General features: G+C 40.7%; 2 protein-coding genes across 3 annotated transcripts in view; one reads left to right on the top strand and one right to left on the bottom strand.

The window, feature by feature from the left end:
- LOC106919797 (5'-AMP-activated protein kinase subunit gamma-1-like) overlaps window positions 1–10819 on the top strand; it is a 29976-nt gene extending 19157 nt beyond the window's left edge. For both annotated transcript variants that reach the window (XM_014990385.2, XM_014990386.2), the window contains 12 exons: window positions 2205–2256; window positions 3921–4027; window positions 5166–5247; window positions 5880–5938; window positions 6046–6091; window positions 6189–6243; window positions 6341–6467; window positions 6785–6950; window positions 7050–7087; window positions 7167–7313; window positions 7401–7494; window positions 9590–10819. In XM_014990385.2, the coding sequence (XP_014845871.1) occupies window positions 2205–2256; window positions 3921–4027; window positions 5166–5247; window positions 5880–5938; window positions 6046–6091; window positions 6189–6243; window positions 6341–6467; window positions 6785–6950; window positions 7050–7087; window positions 7167–7313; window positions 7401–7494; window positions 9590–9621 (1005 nt within the window). In that variant the 3' untranslated portion in view covers window positions 9622–10819. The remainder of the gene's footprint in view (window positions 1–2204; window positions 2257–3920; window positions 4028–5165; window positions 5248–5879; window positions 5939–6045; window positions 6092–6188; window positions 6244–6340; window positions 6468–6784; window positions 6951–7049; window positions 7088–7166; window positions 7314–7400; window positions 7495–9589) is intronic.
- Window positions 10820–14421: 3602 nt separating this feature from the next.
- Window positions 14422–20272, bottom strand: part of bcl2b (BCL2 apoptosis regulator b) — a 34416-nt gene continuing 28565 nt past the window's right edge. The window contains exon 2 of the mRNA XM_014990389.2: window positions 14422–18209. Within this exon, the coding sequence (XP_014845875.1) occupies window positions 18072–18209 (138 nt within the window). The 3' untranslated portion in view covers window positions 14422–18071. The remainder of the gene's footprint in view (window positions 18210–20272) is intronic.

Raw genomic sequence — 20272 nt, 5'->3', positions numbered from 1 at the left:
CTGTGACACCCAAAGGCCAAAACTAAAATCAAATGGCAAGGACTCTTTTGTAAGTTTTGGAGAAAGCAGCGTGAGATAAATGCAGTAATTATCCTGCATGGGTCATGGGATGTTTACTCTAACCGTTTTCCCTTTTGGATACACAACAGCAGCCTTAAATGCTTCCTGTCTATGACTCATGCGCTTCTTTCCTCAGACTCATAAAAGTTTATTTGGACAGTGGTGGCAGTGAAAAACACCAATGCAAATCTCAAGCTCTGTTACATGAGAGCAGTTCAAGTGACAAATATCTGTTGACAAACAGGACACCTTGTGACTATTTGTCATGGCATGACAAACAGTCATGAGATGTTCCTCATACAGTTTTTCCCCTAGCTATGAAGGGGACACAGTATACCTGTGGTAGAAGGTGCTTTGCTCAAATGAGCAAAACTAATGCCATACATTACCCTGAACACATCAACCCTATGCTGACATATGGTGGTGGCAGCTTCATGCTGTGGGCATACCTTTCTTCAGCAGTCTAATGTGTTAGACTGGCTGAAAGTACATATTCAGAGATACTCTCCATTAAACCTATTTCACAAAGAATTGGTAGAAACATACCCCAAAAGTTGCTGCGGTTGTAATTCTTGCAAAAGGTGATTCTGCTCAGGGTTTGCTGAGTACAGATGCGTCCCAGACTTTTTTTAATTTTTATTTTTGCATTTATTGGAACACTTTGGGTTTTTCTATGTCATAAAACTGATGACATGTTGTCAAAACTACATGTTGCAGTGTGACTACATTGTGAAAACGTCCAAGGCTTTAAAACGGTTTCAATGTGCTCTCTTCTCTTCTCAGACCGATTTAGCTTTAAGGTATAATAAGATTCTGGCAGTCTTGGCAGAGTATTTCATATCTTATCTCCTTTGGCTAAAGAGGAATTACTGATGACTCTCGTGGCTTTAGAATAAATAATTATCTAAAAAGCTGTCTGAACCCATCCGCCTGCAGTGATGGTGGATTCCAGCCAACCAAGGTGAATCAATATTTAACTATTAACGCCTGAAGACTTGTGGTTCCTCTCTGCCGCCTCAAAAAAAAAAAAATCATAATGTTATGTTATAATTCACCTTTCGCCATTTTCCATTTTAAGTGCAATTCGCTGAATGGGTGTGTGCCTCCCAGAGGCTTGCCGTAGTATAAAGCAGGCCACATGCCTGGCGTGGTGCAGCGGGATCTGATTTATGAGAGTGCAGGGGGAGATTTTGGCTGGAGAAGTGCTGTGTCATCATTACAGAGCACCGCTGGGGAGACTGTGGAGCATCCCAAAGCAGGTGTGGAAGCTTCCCCCACCCCCTCCTGCTGCAGAGGGTTGTTGTGAAAGTGCTTGGCAGCACATAGGGCGGAAAAACGTGCATTAACAAGCAGACTTTGCATATGCTAATCTCGCAGCGTGACGCAGCGTATATCCAGCTGGGTCCTGGAAGAGATCTAATTAACCCACTTTGTGTTACATGATGTCATAGCTGTGCTATCGGGAAGATGTTTCGTAGATCTAGGTCGTGTTTGTTTCAAGTAATGAACGCTTGACGAGGCATCCCCAGCTTCTTCTTGCTGCTAGGCAACGGGAAGGATTTCCTAATATGGCGAGGCAGTCAGGTTGTCCTGCATGGAGGGGCGTGTCGTCAGAGCACGGAGCTTCCTGCTTTTTCCACCCGCCTCGTCCTTCGCTCATTTCCATTTGGTGAGCTCCCTGTGACTTTTTACGCGTTGGACGACGTCTAAAGATGGTTTGTTGTGTCGGGGTTTAATTTACACACGTCTCTGTGAACAGTAGCGGCTCCCGCGCACCCGCTCCCCGCTGCACCAAATAGATCAGGACCGATCCACTGTGTGTTGTTCAAGAGGGGGTGTGTACGCTCAAAATATTATGCGCCGCTGAAAATGTGTATTTTTTTGACAGGTTGTCTGCTTGTATTTAGCACACTTGGGGAGTATCTTTGAGGCAATAGACGCCGCTCAGCTGTCTTACTCTTGCTGGGAGTTTTTTTTTTTTTTTTTTTTTTTTTTTTTCCTCAGTCGGTTTGATCTACTGTAAGCTGCAGGGAGTAAGAGCCAGCCTGCTGCTCACTACCAATTCACTGCAAAGTTTTTCTGGCTGTGCACTGACCCGCTGCCGCGCTCCTCACTCCCAACTTCTTGCCTGTTTTCTCCCACAGGTCTACGGCTTATTCGAAGGTATGCTGGAGAAACTTGAACTAGATGATGATGGTGAGTGTCCCGCTGAGCCTGCGCTGCTCGTCACCACTTTAACGCCGTAAATCTTTGCTTTAACGCGGTGCGAAAGTGTTGGGATCTAGCAGGTATTGCAGTTGTTTCCAGTTTCATGTGTTGGTCCAGGCTAAAAAGGAAAGGGTCTTAACGCACATAATATTGTAAATCGTCTTTTCAGAATTGTTTACAATATGTATTTTGCACTGTATGTTGAAGTTTTGACGACCAGTGCTATTTTATGTACAAATTTAGACTTACAATACAAACACATTTGAGTAAAGGAAAACAAACAAACAAACAAACCAAAAAAAAACCATGGGGTTCAATTACAAGATTTTACAAAACCCACATGGAAATAACACCAAGTTTGTCCTTATGTGTGCCAGTGACATCACAAGAGGAAGAATTAAGATCAGCTGGTGTTGGTAAACACTAAAGCGGATGAATGACTGGACTTATTTCCACATAGGTTCTGAATCATTTGAGTTGCAAGGTGTTATGTTAACCTTGCAGATATGAGTCATGGCTTGGTGGGTTAGAAGATTTGACAGGACAAGGGCAATGCATGCAGTTTGAACAATTACGTATTTAGCTTTCACAAACTTAAGACACATTCAATAAATTAGACGACTATTGAAAAGTCTTTTGTTTTTAGGATCTTTATCACTGAGAGAAACACTTTTATGTAGATGAATTAAACACCAAATGTTTGAAAGCCTTTATTTCTGTAAAGTCATGCAGTTCTGCATCAAGCCTGGCCATTTCTGTCTCCTCTAGTCTTCCCTAGCAATGTCAGATTTTCCTAACATCCATGCAGGATTCTCACATCATATGGCTAAAGCCTTTAGCTGCATTCATACAGAATACAAGTAATCTCCTAAAAATGAAGAGTTTGATATAAAAACAAGAAAAACGCAAATGTACACACAAAAAATTATGCTAATAAGTTGCTGTATGCCTTATTATGTCACAATAAATAGGTGCAAGTGTGTGTAAGCTTATTTTTCAGGTGATATATTTAACCTGATATACAACAAAAGTAGCAAAAGGAGAAACCCAGCTGTAATACATTCTACATACGACCACCAAGTTATATCTACAGTTTTGTTACATAAAAAGCATGGCTAGTACAATTTTTAAAATGGATTTCAAGTACTGTAAAATACAAGGAAAAGAAGGTAAAAAAAAAAAAAGAATTTATAGTGAACTGAAGTAATACAAATAAGGGAGTGTATTTTAGGACTGCTTGCATTTAAAAAAAAATTTATGAAATAGGAAAGTCTTAACTTTGATAAAAAATGTCCTACAATCTCCTAAAGTGGAAAAAACATCTGTCATTTGTTCACTTTAGTACCTTTATGTGATATCATCAAATATTTTAATGTTGCTCGCTCTCACTGTTAAGACTTTGAGACCACAAGGACTTTTTCTTCCCAAGATTTTCCACTGTTTGTTTGTTTGTTGACGTTTAAAGCAGTGGGTAATTATCAGTAAGCTGGAGCAGGGAAGTGGCCATAAGTGGTCCGTTTTGCTCGTAATGGCTGTTTAGGCTGTTTTGCGTGTGCATTTGTGTGTGTGTGTGCGTGCGTGCGTTGTTTCCAAGCTGTCATTACGCATTCCTCAGGAGATTTTACCTTACTTACAAAGTATTTTTCTTTCAGCTGCTGAACCCGAGAGTGATATTTACATGCGCTTTATGAAATCCCACAAGTGCTACGACATCGTCCCCACAAGCTCCAAGCTGGTCGTGTTTGACACGGCGCTTCAAGTTAGTACATTTTTCTCCCGACTTGAAATGCGTCCTCTAAACCCTGTAAATACCAGTTTTGTTTCTGTTGCTTTGAAGTTTTCGTCTTGGGAATAGAAACAGGCTTCCGGGTTTAGTTAATGTACAACAAAATGCAATGAGTTTACCTTGGGGCAATTTCTGTGAAATGTTTCGCTGTATTGCCTTGAAGCTGTTAAACAGTAATCCAAGGAGAGTAGGACCTCGTTGACTTGTCAATCTTTAACCGCTGAGAGTTGAGATCGTCTATCTGAAGGTGTTGGACGATCAACCAAAAGACATAAAAAACGCAAGACCAAGAGCTATGTTTCAGCCCCAAGTTTTTGACTATTTATTTTACCATTTAGTTTGTTTTTATAATTAATTTTGTCATGATACACTCACATTTTTACATTAAACATTTATTATATCGGACAGTTGCTCTTTTTACTTTAATAACAGAATGAGTAGATAAGTCTTCGGTTAGTTTGTTTTCCTGAAATTGGCCGGAAAATCCTGAATGTCCTTGCACAAGTTGGTGACTCAAGCGTACTTGGGTTGTGAAGCAGAGCAATGATCCATTGCAGACCAGCAAGTCCATTTCTAGGTGGCTCAACTTAAGGGTTTGTAGTGACGTATTCAAAATCTGGACTTGATATGTTCAAAAATCTTCCACTATGTCTCAAGTAAAGCAATTCTGAAAAGAAAACTGAACCAGGATTCCTCCAGAAAGACACAACAGACTCAATGCCAGCACTCTGAGCACTTGGTTGAAGTTGCTGATGTTAAGGGTGGAAGAATCATTGTTTGTTGTTTTTAGTGAGCAGATTCTTTTTCAAATGGGGCCAGACGGGTTTGGAAAAGAAGAATTATGATCCCTCACAAACTAAAATGATTCTGAACAACCTCCTCTTTTTAAATGACATTTAGTCACATAACCAAATCTTCTAGCTGGAAGGAGATTAAACCAAATTGCTTTAAATCAATTAGGCTCAACCTGAAAACAGGTTCTTTTCATACTTGAAACTAATAAAATGACAAATAGGTGAAGTGACCAGCATGTGACGTAATGTGACGTATGTGTGGTTGGCAATGTGTTTTTTTTTTATTAGATAATTAATCTTTATTTTTTTCTTGGCAGGTTAAGAAGGCATTCTTTGCCTTGGTGGCTAACGGTGTGCGAGCTGCTCCTCTGTGGGACACAGAGAAGCAAAGCTTTGTGGGTAAGTACAATGAAATGTGTCAACAGACTCGCATTAAAACGTGTTTAAATGATTTTGTGTATTGAATTAAATTAGAAAATCCGTCAACGGATACAGTGTGTTTAGCTCTCTTAGTTTGTTGGATGAAGACAGTAGAGTGCAATATTTAAATGTAAAGGAAAGATGGTTTTATGCCTTTAGGTCTATATTTTATTTAAGCCTCATTGTGATCTCTTAATTATTTCCTTTGACTGAGACGGAAAATGTCATTGCTGTTCTGGTTTTCCATAAATAAACAACGAGGCTGTGCTGTGTGTTAGCAGTCATGGCTGGCAGAGCGTGTCTCCTTATCGAGTAGAGAACATTAAAGCCATCCCAAGCTATTAAAGCGCAAGAGATGACTCATTTATATCGAGTGTAGAAATGTCAAAGAAGCATCTTTGTCTGTTCTCCGTAGTCGAAAGAGGAGCCAGTTGTGAATTGAGTTTGAGCTCTGCTGCCTGTGATGAATAATGAATGTCAAGTCAATGTGAGAATAAAGCAAAAAGGGGAACCAGCTCTGTGCTTGAACAAACCACGCCCTCCTTCCAGCTGCTTGATGCCTGCAGGCGTTCCTCTGAGGTGTTTATTGACTTGATCTGTTTTCGCTGCAGGAATGCTGACAATCACAGATTTCATCATCATACTGCACAGATACTATAAGTCACCGATGGTGAGTTTAATCAGCATATATTTTAAATATTACTTTTTGGTTACTTTTTTTCTTAAGACTGAGGTTGTTTTGTTTTTGTCTTGTTTTTTTGTTTTGTTTTTTTTTAGGTGCAAATTTATGAGTTAGAGGAACACAAGCTTGAAACATGGAGAGGCAAGTATCTCCAAGTGTTGACGCACGCTTACAGTAGTAATCTTCTGATCTTTGTGGGGTTTAATAATCCAATGTTTGCCTTGTTCTCTCCTCTCAGAGGTTTATCTTCAAGCAACGTTTAAACCTCTTGTGAACATATCACCAGATGCAAGGTTTTCTAAAATCCTGCTAAACTTCACACATTGTTTTTATTCTGCACCTCTTGATTGTTGCTCTCATGACGCGTTTCTTTGTTTTCCGCTTTTGCAGTCTGTTTGATGCAGTGTACACCCTCATCAAAAATAAAATTCACCGCCTGCCTGTCATCGACCCTGTTACAGGGAATGCACTTTATATTCTCACGCACAAGAGGATCCTAAAGTTCCTCCAGCTGTTTGTGAGTTCAGAAATTTTCTTGGTCATCGCATTCTGTTTAGATGAATTTTAATCTGTAAGGCCTAATTAGGTGAAATGTAAACGTTGAACTTTTTCCTCATTTTCATATGCCTGGCTCCCCCATGTGGTCAATGTGGGAATTGATCAAAAGTCTTTGGATTCATCCTGGCATATTAGTTATTCCTTAAAAAGAGACCTCCCTATTTCTCTCTCTCTCTTTATAGATATAGTATAAAACATGTATCAATGCCTTTTACAATGCAGTAAAGTGACTTTTCAAGAAACTAAATTTTTGAGGTGTGTGTTTAAAATTCCCAGGTGTGTGAAATGCCAAAGCCAGCGTTCATGAAGCAGACCCTAGGTGAGCTCGGCATCGGGACGTACCATGAAATCGCTTTCATCCACCCGGACACGCCTATCATTAAAGCCCTCAACATCTTCGTGGAGAGACGGGTATCTGCTCTGCCTGTGGTGGATGACTCGGGTAAAACCACAATGAACCATCACAAAATAATCCCTTTAATAATTCAAGATTTTACCTTAATTTTGATTTTGTTTTTTTTTTGTTTTTTTTGTCTTGCAGGCAAAGTTGTGGATATTTATTCCAAGTTCGATGTGATTGTAAGTTTACACACTTTGTTTTTTGAAGAAATGCATAGTTCTCCATGCTGACCCGCGCCGTAATTGTGTCTGCGTGCAGAACTTGGCCGCAGAGAAGACGTACAATAACTTGGACATCACAGTGACGCAGGCTCTGAAACATCGCTCGCAGTACTTCGAAGGAGTTGTTAAGTGCCACAAAATGGAAACAATGGAGACCATTGTGGACAGAATAGTCAAAGCAGAAGTGAGACACAAAGACCCGTTTGTGCATTTAGCCACTCAGGAACACCTCGAGGACTGGTTTCAGTTGCATCTCTTGTGTTTGTTCCAGGTTCATCGGCTGGTGGTGGTTGATGAGCGCTCCAACATCGAGGGCATCATTTCCCTTTCAGACATCCTCCAGGCACTGGTGCTCAGCCCAGCAGGTATAGATGCTCAGCATTGGTAGCCCTAATCCTCCCCCCCCTTCTCTCTCATTGTCCCGGACCCTGAGCTTCCCCTACCCACCAATCCTCTAACCCTGCCCCAGGTAGGAATAGCACCCGTTTGCCTCGTGGCTGATCGTAGCCCGCAGAAGGCATGGTGTTTGTCCACTTTCTGCTTGTCCTGCTGGATCATGCTTTCTGCACCAGTGCTTGTTTACACAGAAATCAACTTTCTGCACTTTACTAAAACATACAGTAGGAAAGAGCTCTGCTAGTTTTTCACCTGGTAAATAACTATTCCTCGCGTTTAAAATTCAGCTCCTGGAGGTTTTGACTTGTACTGTCCATGGCTGCGTTTTGTTTATCGCAGACGGCTCTTTGATGCGAAGCATGTTTGGTATTGATGTGTTTGGGTAGAAAATAACAAGCTAGCTGAGTTTTAACCAGCTCTACAGGGCAGCTCTGGGTCTGGGCCTTAAACCCCCAGCAGATCAGAATTGGTGGGATGCACTTCGATGAAAACGTACACACAGGCACTCATTAATTCATAAATTCGACACAGTATCCATCGACTGTTCTTACAACCTACTGCAGCGTTTCGGCCTCCACTAAGGGTGAAAGGTTTGGTGTAATCAGACCTAATGCACAGTGTTATTGCTGACCTTTTAAATGTATTTATATGTTTAATCTGTTATGGTTGTGTTTTTAAAATTTTACTCCTCTATAAACGTTTTCTTATCTTGGGTTTAGTGGGAACATATTGAGTCTTTCATTGTTGTTTGGATTTTAGTTTCCATACACCAGAAATCTGGGAAACCTCTATGTCCCTTTCTGACATATTTTTTTTAGGAACCATGGTAGTTTTCAGAATCCATTTAAAAGCCCACTTCCCAAATCTGTCCTTACACCGCATCTGCTGCAGTTAAAGACTGACTAGGTTGGCTGAAAACAGCCCCAGGGTGGTAATGTTTATTGCCCTGAAGCTTTAGGGTGGAGTTTTTTTGAAGGAGGGTTGTAACATTTCTGTTTGGTAGCTTTTTTAAATTTTTTATTTTTTGCTGTTTCATCTACCCCAATTTAACCCCATCTACAGTTTTATATATTCTTTTGACTTTTAACTTCAACATATTTTAAATGAGATGTCTGCTTTTGGTCGTCTCGGCAGCCAGAGGCCAAGCAATATAATATCGCTACCTTGTTAGAATATTTTAGCAAATTTATCTTCCAAAGCACAAAAAGAAAATTATAATCCTTCAGGAATGTGCAGAATGAATATAAAAATAACGTGATGCAGTTTCCCAGAGTAACAGATGTGAAAGAATCAGAAGTCTCGGCTGTAGACGTCCAGGTTTTTATCCCGATCTGAGCTTAAATTCCGCTTAAATTCCTGACAAATCTGTCAGAAAATTCATGAAATGCATAAACCAGTGAGAGCTTGGAGTGACATCACCCAAGTTATAGAAGTTTATAGTCTTATTGCTGAAAATCGAAGGCTTTTATTATCATGTTGGCGACACACAAACTGCAACACTCTTGCTAGACATTGGCTGCATAGCAGTAACACTTGTAGTCGAGGCCTAATTTACTCCAGCCCAGGGGGTTGGAGGGTTGAGGTGTTCTGGGTGATAAAGTTCCAGCTGATAAAAGTCAGGGTCGCTTAACTCAATCATGTCTTCTCTCCACAAAGGTCTAGTTTTGCAGAACCCCACCCTGTTTATCTGTGCAGAAACATGTTGCCCAAACAAAACATAGGGACCAAGCAAGTACTTTCCCCCAAAACACCACGAAAAACAAAAAGCTTATTCCAGTTTCAAAATTTCAAAATGTCTTCGGCATCCAGATGGTGTTCTGAGAGAAGTCAGACCACCAAGTGTAAAATCTAATCCATAGCACATCTGTCAGCCACCGTTGCGACAATGTTACTCTAGTGGTTTTAATGTTTTGCCTGACTGGTGTGTCCAACATTTAAATGCATAATAGTTTTGACATCCTGTTGCACGATTCCTACACAGCTCTTAATTTGTGAAAAGTTTTAGCTGTTCACAACAGGATGCCTGATGCAGTGATTGACTTTACTCTGCTGTTGTCATTGCAGATGCCTGTAAGGAGGAGAATCTTACTGAATGAGTTTGTGGTGCATCAGCTTTTGTAATAGAAGTGAGTGAACTTACGGTTTAAGGTTTGATCGTGCGAAGCCGGTGTGGAAGTCCTGGAGACCATCATCATCAGCGGGGCTGTAGCGGCTCTGAAAGGCCTGATGCAGCTGAGTGAAGTGGATTTTTTTTTTTTTTGCACTGAGGAATGAGTTTTCTTTACTTTCTTCCAGTTTGTTTAAACACTGATCAGATGCAAACACATTAAAGATATATTACAAAGTATATGCAAACACTTGCAGATGAATACCATATGGGGGAAGTGGAGGATGTTTTCTGATGGGCCTGGGCTTCAACTAGTTACAGTCATGCAGCTCTCGTCAGATTTAAAGTCACATTTCATACTTCAGTAGCCGTAAATCAACTAATTTCAGTTGTGAAGCTATATTTCTACCCACAGAGATTGGACGACTGCTGTCATTTGGAGAATAATGGCCAGTGCCAACATAACTTCGCTCAACACCCAATTATCCGTGCCTTTTTGCGTCCCTCGCGCCCCACTTCACTGTGGTCCTTTTGAGTTTACGGTTTCAAATGAAAGCTGTAGTTTCAGCATGTTGCTGCAATAAAGAAAAACACAGCTGACATTTTCAAGCCCACGCTCCAGAGGCTGTCTTTCATTTTAGTTGGGTTATTAAAAAGCTTGTTCGAATGAAAGGATTTCTGGAAGATCAGACAAGAAGAGGAAGCATAACATTTTTGGAGCATTGGTTTGGTTTCTCGCTGTTGGCATGACTTCAGAGTGCTTTTTTTTTTTTTTTTGTAATGGAAATATAAGATTGAAAATGTATTTTTAGGGGTTTAAAGACATTTTTCCAGTGTATCCCCAGTTGTTTGGAGGCTTCACACAAACGTGCTTGTGTGTTTCATCTGGATTTCAACAGGACTCATCTCCGTCTTCTGTAAATGAGATTGTTCTCAGAAACCATGTCACAGAAAGCTTTATTTTTATGAATGTGTTAACAAGTCTAAAGATACTTCAGTTTTAATGTTATTTTTGTAAATATATTGTGGCAATATGTCTAATACAGATAAACTTTGTATTGAATCAACACGTACTGTAAATGTGCAAAGCATGACAAACTACACTTCAGCAGAATGAATGTTCTTTGTTTTACTTTTTCTATTTTTCTGGCTGCAGAAAAATAAACAGACACTGAATGTACTCTAAAGCCGAGTCATTTTCCTGCATTACTGATTTCTGTATTTAGTTAGCAGAAATTTTAAATCCTTGGTATCACAAGTTCTATTGGACAACATCAGTCTATGTATTTTGTCTGTGCTTATACTATTGCGGTGGTGGACTGGTGTCTGTCTCCTGCATTCAGACTGTAAGTATTATAGAGGTTCTAAGAAAAATAAAATTATCAAATGTGTACAAACTAAAAAGTACAATTGTTTGAAATTAAATCGAAAACAATTTAATAGTACTCTTTAGTTTTGAATGCCCTTTATTTTTATGTTCTTACATTTTAACCAAACCTGATTTCAAATTATTTTGTATATATTTTTACTTACAGTCATCTGCACCAATAACCTATGCTTTTCATGTTGAGAAACTTTTAACCAGCCTCCAAAAACTAATAGAGACACATATGTCACACTGTGTGTTCTCAGAGTTTTCTCTTTTCACAGCTTGAACACGGTTTAGGTGTCGATGCCAGGGAGCTGGAGCTGGCAGACACCCCACACAGACTTCCTTCCCCCCAGTCATCTCTCTCCTGACGATTATTATATGAGATCAGGATCCTCATCTCTCTCACAGAGCCGAGGCTTCGCCAGCTACAGACGGCAGACAAGTCTTTACCAAAACGCAAGCCGTTGAGCTCTCAGCCCTCCTCATGGCACGTAGTCCTCCAGATTAAACCAAGGACTGGCGGCTATTATGCTGCTGGACTGGGGCTGTTATTTATTTCAATTCAACAAGTTAAATTTGACCATTTTTTTTTCTACAAATATGTTCTAGAATTCTGATGGTTGCGTGAAATATAAAGTTTTGGAGCATCACGTGGCGTAGTGGTTAAAAGTGGCTGTCAATCAGGTGTTATGGAACATGGATACATCTAAAATAAGCAGGATAGTGATGCCTGTGGATGGAAATTGAGAAACTGGTTTAGAGGTATAATACTAACCACTAGACACACTAATTAGACATATTACTTCTGTTTCATATTGGTTTGGAGAAGTCCAAACCTTAGGGTTGGGGGTTCGATTTAACCGAACCCCCAACCCTACGGAGGGGGGAATACTTTTTTTTTCTTGTCGTCTGGGTTAATTTCACATGAAGACAGAAAATTCCTTGTATGGATCCTGTCTGGTAATCTTAAACATTGGTGCATGTTTCGACTATGCTTTTAACAGTGCCAAGCTGACTGTATGTGCTGAATAAAAAAAAAATGAAACATTTATGTAGTTTTTGTCATAATTTACTCTATCCTAATGCGAACAATGCAAGTGTTTAGTTTAAGCTTCAAAAAAGAAGTGATAGAATTTGTGAGGCTTGAAGAAGAAACAACCATCTTAGACTAGTATCAGAATTTAACCCAAATAATTTAGCCAATTTAAAAGATTGAAAGGGTTTGTAACCTACGGGAGAAAAGAAGCTTAACAGATACATTTAGGTTGTATGAAGTTGAAATTCATTCAAAATGCTGCAGAAAAAAAGGCTTCACGTCAATCCTGTTTTCTGTTTGTGATCTAATAGAATTGATGCTTCTTGTATATGTGAGGCAATACTTTAGACTTACAAGTAAAATTGTAATATTATTGCACCTTTAAAGATATAAATTGCTGTTTCATAAGGAAAAGGCAGGGACCTCTGGTACAAAGGAAGACTGTATACCAGAGACTAGGGTAAAGGTAAGCCTGATCTATTAGGATATTAGACATTTTTTAATATGAAGGCTAAACCTCAACATATTGAAATGACTAAGTTGCTAGTTAAAATCCTATTTTAACATTAAATTTAACATCCTATTTTAGCTAGCAACTTAGTTGCTTGCAGAACTTTTATATCACTACATTTTAAGCAATTTGTGACTTAAAAGCAAATGTTTCTACAGTGAATTAATGTTGGCCAACCTGACAATTATCTGTGTAGGTAACAATAGCATTTTAGCTTACAAGCTAAAGCTTCCATGCTAGATTTAACACATTGTCAACATCCTAGTGATAGCCCTCTCGCTTATGTTAGCATTTTAGCAGATTTGCATAATACATGAATTAATTTACTTGAACCACATTAGAGTGATGGCGTGAGGGATAAAGTTTTAGCTAAAATGATTTTGAATACATTTGATGAAAATTGACTAAGTTTAGTCAATGTTAGACAACATGCTAGTCATAGTCAGCATGCTAGTGACAGCATTTCATCTAACATCTAACACGTTTTGGCTAAGGTTAGGAATACACTGATTATGGTTGGACATAAATACAGTTACTAAAATTTATGGAAGTCGATACAAAGTCATAATATGAAAAAAAAAAAAAAAAAAAAAAAAAGGAAGCTTTGTGTGTGTGTGTGTGTGTGTGTGCGCGTGTGTGTAGCAGCAGCCACAAGGTGACACTGTAGTACACACCTTCAGCAACTAAACTCGCCTCTGTAGCTGATTCTGTCTTGGTGTAGGGAAACGTCTTTCGCTTTCGGTATTTACATTTCAGTATTATTTTAATGCTTTTCAAGTTGTATGTTGGCGTGTCTTAAATCTATTTAAAGAAATCTGCGCAGGAAGTTTTTAAAGCTGTTCATTTGGCCTCTTAAGTGAGGAAGGGAGCGAGGATCTGATGGACTACCAAATGAGGGGTAAAACTGGACCAGGCTTCCTCCTGACAATCTGCTTTGATCTCCCAATCTCCCCTGTGATATCGAGCTCTGGGAAAGCCTCCTTCACACCTTGTAGCCCTAAAGCAGAAGAGGCAGGGATGGGAGGAGGGGGGCAAGCTTCTCTGCAACCTCCACATCTTCCTCCTCTTCACTGCCCATCTTTTTCACTTTCTATACCCAGACATTCACCATCCACACCCACACCGGACTCGCTTTTGAAAGTCCAGGACCTGATTTAAAATTCTTCTTCAGAGCGAGTCATGCATTTTATATGCATGGTGAGAGCCGGAGAGGAGGTGGAGGAGGGATGGAAGGCGGGAGAGGGGCGTCTTCACTCCAAATGAACTTTCCTCTGCTGTTGGTCTCCTCGGGGATATTTCTGCACACACACACACAAGCACACACGCACACACACACCCATCACAGTTTTTTTTTTTTTTCACAATCTCTGCTTGGCCCTCATTTTCTTGTGCCCACTTGACTCTTTCAACATTAGGTTTTACTGCATCATGATCTGCACAGATTCCAGCGAGCAGCGAGAGGGTCCGCAGCCTTTGAAGACAAGTGTGATCAGAGCAGAGGCAAGAGGGCGTACAAAAACCTGGCCCGGGGGCATTTGTGAAGGGGGGGGGGGGGTATTTCTGCACTCTGGTGTTTAGCAGCCGAGGAGGGGAAGGCTGACAAGTGCAGCAGCGTTTGGGGACAGCTTTGATGTCTGCTGCCGCTGCTGCTGCTGCTGCTGCAGTCCTTCACAAGGAGACAGTCGCCTTGACACGATCAGGCTCACGCAGGGCTGTGATAGATGTAACAGATAATCAAAAGAGTGTAGCTGATGCGCCGCTCCTCACCTTTGAGCATCTCTAATTCTCTCTCTCTGCCTTGTTGACTTCGCTCCGAGAGGCAGCTGAGAATCAATAAAGACAAACACAACACGGAGCTCGAGACTGCATCTGCTGGAGAAATCTGATTTATTAGGAACAATATGATCCCACTAGCTTATTGTGGATATAGCAGTAAACAACAGGAACACGATTCACTTTCTCTTTTAATAAGTGCTACAGGTTTTTGTATAGATTATAGACAATGAAACAGGACAGCGACAAGAGTGCTACATTCATATATGCACAGAGGTTATAAAAATTACAGTATATTGCTGTTAAAAGTTCTTCCTACTCCTGCGCAGGAATCGCCCTCTGTTTCATACAAACACACGCATCACTCTGTGAGCCGTGGCGGTTAAAAAGGAGGAGGTTTAGGTCTGGCATTTGACATTTTACACATTAGTTATTGTGTGAGCACGAAGCTGATGAAAGTGAAGCGGCTATAGTACAGTTACACTACATAGAAACCTCTCACTGAGCTGAAGACACACTGCCTTGCAAAAGCATTCCTATGCGTTGAATTATTATTATTATTATTTTTTTTCACATTCTGACAAAATTGCAGCCACAAACTTCTATGGATTTTATTGGGATTTTGTGTGACAGACCAACACAGATTAGAGCATAATTGGGAAGTGGAGGAAAAATGATGCATGGTTTTCAAAGTGTCTTGTGCATTTGTATTCCCCAGCAGTAATAGGTATTTTTCAGCTTGTCTCTCTATCAGCTTTCCACATGTAAAATCTTACCAATTGGCCATTTATCCTTTTTTAACATAGCTCAAGCTCAGTCAAAGAACCTCAATACAGATGCAACGCCCCCAGCACGTTTCACCGTGGGGATAACGTTTCCACTCTGCTGTTTAATGCTATTGTTTTGACGTCATAGCGTTTTGCATGACCTAAACTAGTTCGTCCCAGCTCTGACTGCAACTTTTAGTGTTGCCGTTCTGCCGGAGAGTGAACTTCTGACCCAGTATTAACCTGCTTTCCTCCAGGATTGACATACACTAGCTCCATCCAGCTTTACCATCAACTCCAACTAGCTTCACCTGTAGCTTGTCACATGCTGTAGAAGTTTAGTTTTGGTCTCATCTTCCACATGTTTTCTGTTTCCTGTACGCAGCAGAACTTTATACATGATTTCTCATGGCTTACTTACAACAGTGACTTTTTGACTTGTCGCTCTACCTCAAAGACGGCGTTTTTAGCGTGGACAGCTAACAGATGCTCTGACGGCAGCTCTTCCACACAGTGAGCCTCTTCAGTGCCTTTCTGCTTAATGCTCTTCCATATCTTTGTAGGTTTGCACTCACGTCAAACTCCTTCTTTTTTCAGATGATGGACTGAGGAGTGCTTTATGATGCGTTCAGTGCTTTGAATGCTGTCTTATAAGCTAACCCTGCTTAAAAGTTCTCCACATTTTAACCTTTGACCTTTCTGGTGTGTTTCTTGATTTCCGTGATGTTTGTTCATAGAACAGCTGCTGACATTACAATGTATTTTATTTGTTGGCATCAGAGTAAAAGGGGCTGAATTTCACACACACCGCAGTTTAGATTTTTCTTTTCTTTTTTTTTTTTAATGTTACATATCTTGTTCTGCACTACTCTGTCTTGGTCTATCCCATAAAATCCCACACACAAAAAAAAAAAACAAAACAGACTGTATTCTGACAAAATGTGAAAAAAGTTTTGCACGGCACACAGTATTCTCTGTCAGATACCTTTAAATTAAAGACCAGTACAAGTTTACTTTGGTTTCCAGCTCTCTACACATGTGTACTGTGAAGTTGTGGCAGTTTAAGCTGTGAGGAATAGTTTTAATCTTGACAGTATAGCAGCCTCGAAGCCGACATCAACGCAACACAAAGATTAATTTCTACACTTTGTTATATTAGCAGCCAGGAAACTATGTAGTTTACAGTGTGATTCCATAGAAAAAGAAAAAGAAAAGTGACTAGTTTTATTCTGAAAGTCTGTAATCTTGTACCTTGAAATAAATTAAAGAAATGTAGCTTTATTCATTGTTATTTCTTCTCTATAGCCTGTCGTATTATAAATACAGTTACACATCATGGGCATCTATTGTGTTACGGTTGACTTTCATCCATGCAACAAAGAAACTGGAGATTTTCTAAGACAGAAAATTAAAATTCCCACTCCATTAAAAGGCTGGGAAGACGCGTCCAACCAAAATATTTTGGGGACTTGGAATTTTCCATCAGACTGCAACACAAGACGAACATCAATAAAACAGGCTGAAAGGAATAAAAATCAATCCCCCGGATGCTTTCGGAGGACGGACAGAAAAAAGGGTGGGGAGACAGGGGGGGAACAGCTCAGGTTCCAACGACCAGGAGTCCACGACCGAAATGCTGCTTGACTTGATTTCCACCCAGTCACATGTGGCCACGCGAGAACATTTCTCAGTCAGTCCACGTCAACAGCTGTCTGTGTCAGAACGGATTCATTATTGAGTTACTGCGGGGCGGCAGCAACTGGAGGGACACACGTGTCGCCTGAAACCTGGGCGAGACCAGACCAGACAATCGGACCCCGAGAGGAGTCTGTGAGGAGAACCACGAGCGGTCACAAAACTCTTGAGTTGTTTGTGCTAATAGTAAAGCTATAACTCTAACAGAGCGGGTGGTCTACTTCACATTACACTGCTTGAGGGAATGAGCTCTTAAAATTGTCTGGTTAGACATCGGAGGCCCAAGAAAGCAACATTTATTGTACCTCTAACTGATTCTCTCTGTGCGCTCGGCTGCACGTTTCCCTCAGGACACTTGGCAACACACCTTCACGCTTTATTTTATGCTCCTTGAAAACACACACACATAAACACGCACGCACACACACACACAGACACACACACACACACACACACACACCTCCTTATTTGGTTTGGCATGCAAGAAAAATAAAAACCCAGCACAAAAATCAAGGAGCTTTCAGCTGAGCTGAGCTCAGGCTTCCTTTTCCTCCATTACAGACCCAGAGAGAGAAAGAGAGAGGGAGAGATAGAGAGAGTATAGTGGTGCAATGTGTTCACCTGAGCTGTGTGAGAAGTGAAAACAGTAGACACACACTGTGCTGGCTGCAGTGAGCTGTTTCCATTACACACTCTGAGCAGCTGTTCTGCAGAAGTTCTTTGAAGGACGGCTGTAGGGAGGTAACTGGAGTCCACAGCTCAGACGGGGTCCTTCATCCTATAGCAAGGTTGGGGTGGGGGGGGGGTTGGGGTCTGCTGCGTCTTCATCACCAAGCCCTCCTAACACAGGTCCCACACTTCCGCACACCCTGCTTGTGTCTATACTCTACCATTCAAACGTTCATGCAATAAACTAGTACAGAAGCAGGCAAGAAATGAAATAAAAAGACGTGCATTCCTTCTTCCTCCTCAGCCGCAGTCAGCTTGGTTTTCTTGCTCCTCGAATGCGTCTACGGGCCGCGCCTCTGGTTCCCTCTGCTGTTTTTTGATTCGTGTCTGTTTTGACAGAAGGGGGCATGAGGAAAAGAAGCGTTCACAGAGAGGCTTTGAAGAGGGCCAGAATCAGTCTGAAGGTTGTCTCTGAGGGGGTCAGGGGCATCTTTGAAAACAGGAGGCGCAAGAAGTAAAATAAAAAAAAAAGGAGGAAGGAAGAGGAGGAGGATGGTTCTGAGAAATAAAGTTGAGCCTGGAGGAGTCAGGAGATGGAGAGAGAGAGAGATACTGTTCACTTTTGTGCAAGGTACGCTCCGATGGTGACGCTGGCCGCTCCGAGTGCAGCCAGACCAAAGACAGTCTTGATGGACGGCCAGTAGCAGCTGAAGACCGACTCCTTTTGTCTGTCGTACAGTTCCACAAATGCATCCTGGAAGAGAAACAAACAGAATACGAAGGTTAATCCAGATGCAAAATGAAAGACTTTGACCAATACATGAGGCAATCCATGCTCTCATCGTCTTTGGTTCAGTTGCAAACTTAAATACAGCTACAAAAAAAAAAAAAAAAAAGCACAACAGTGAGGAAATATATTTTAAGCATTTTCCCAACAACTGAAGGTAACACAGGTACTTGATTGCACTATGCGCCTGGAAAATACATGATAACGCCCCTCTAAAAAAGTTTATGGCGGCTCTAGGAACAAGTTTTGCTTATCTAGCATTTTTGCCTTTTTTGGTGCTTCATTCAATTCTTTTGTGGAAAACAGAAGTCTTCATAATCAGGGAAAGCAAAACGTCCTTGTACGAATGGCACCAAAGGTAGGCGAGACAGATTTCTCTTTTTTTTCTTTCTTTTTTTCAGAATTACCCTTTAAAAGGTAAATCCCCTGCCGCTACCAGACATGGGTGGAAATAGAGTGTTATTACACCCATGTTGAAGAGAGATCCATTACACCCGCCTACGCTCAGGCTCCAAGAGAGATACCCAGAAGCAGGCTCCAGCCAAGCCAAACATGGGAGTCACCACAATATAACACCCCCGGCATAAAAATATATTGTTACTCTGCGGGGTTTAAAGAAGCAGGCTGCAAATTAAGAGCGTGTGCGTGTGTGGAGCGGATGCCTCTGCAGCATGTCTCAGATGAGGAAATACAGACGTCTGCTCATGAGCAGTGACGGCAGGAACAGCTGGACAGGAAGTAATGGTGCTAAGCTCTCTGCTGTCCAACACACACTCCAAGGCAGATTATCTTTAACCAAAGTACAATAGGCTACATTTCAGAGGTTTAAGGGAGGAAATGCCAGTAGCACCCTTTCAGTATTATTTTTTTTTTTTGTCACAAGGCCGACCACATGAATCGCTACATGGCCAAGCCGTTACAGCTGAGTGGATCTGATGTCTCTCTTTTTCGGCTGTAATTTGACCTGTCCGTGAACAATGGTGAATTGTTAAGTTTGATTCTTTGCAACAATTGCTGTGTTAGTTCCCGTGGGAATTTGTTTGTCAATATAATCACGTCAGTTTGCCTTACAGTGATTATGTTTTATGCTGCTTGGGGAGAACTTTTTTTTTTTTTTTTTTTTTTCCCCTCTTCATCCTATTCCAGAAGATTCATTCATTACGGCTGAATCACAGGATTTCTTAGAACGAAATAAAAAAAAAGAACGCACTACGCTAATAAAAGGAGACCGAAGTGCTGTGGGGAGACAAAAGTATTTCCTGTTTCCCTTCCCATTCTGTGGCATTCCTGAGGCCGGGGTCTGATGACACAAGGGAGGAAGAATCAGCAGAATCCTGCAAGCTTAGGCCCTCTGGTGTCTTTAACTGCAACAGGGTCTTTTTAATTACCCAAGCAAAATACCAATGTCAGCATGTTAACACCCACAGAGGGAACGGCGTTATTCAGCAGTCATCAATACATGAGGGGTCACTTTAGTTCAAACTGCTAACCATTCAGCTTCAAACTGATGGTGCACCGCTGTCAGACATCAACGTTTCATTCATTTAAAGCAGCAAAAAGTTACAAAGCCCTCCTGACAAGCACAATGCTGCCATACTTTACAGGTGAAAATTTCACAAACTTGCAGACTGGTTGGTGCCGTTGCTTGTGGAAATTGGAATATTGGTTTGTATGTCTTTAAAACAAGTGCAGTTAACGCCAGGTAGACTTTTTCAATAGAAAAAAAAAGAATAAATAAAAGAATAAAAAAAATGTAAAGTCATTCATTACTAAGTCATTCAATTTCAAGGCAGAATCGTTAGAAAGGGCTAAGTAACATATTTTTATTGTTATATTTGACACAGAATCATATGCCTATTTTGATGGATGGATGGATGTTTCACTTTACAGATAATAAATTCATTTATTTTTTGTCAAGCATAAAATTGAGCTTTGTTTTTAGAACAAATAAATGAGTTCAGTTTAGGTGAATATACCAAAATCAAAATCCAAATTATGTACATTTTAAATCCATTAGAAGATAATCTTAG

This window comes from Poecilia mexicana, unplaced genomic scaffold (genome assembly GCF_051168715.1).
Source record: "Poecilia mexicana isolate PSO_F unplaced genomic scaffold, ASM5116871v1 scaffold_17, whole genome shotgun sequence".
Taxonomy (NCBI): Eukaryota; Metazoa; Chordata; class Actinopteri; order Cyprinodontiformes; family Poeciliidae; genus Poecilia; species Poecilia mexicana.
The sequence above is the reverse complement of the archived record's forward strand: the minus strand, read 5'-3'. Positions and strand labels throughout refer to the sequence as shown.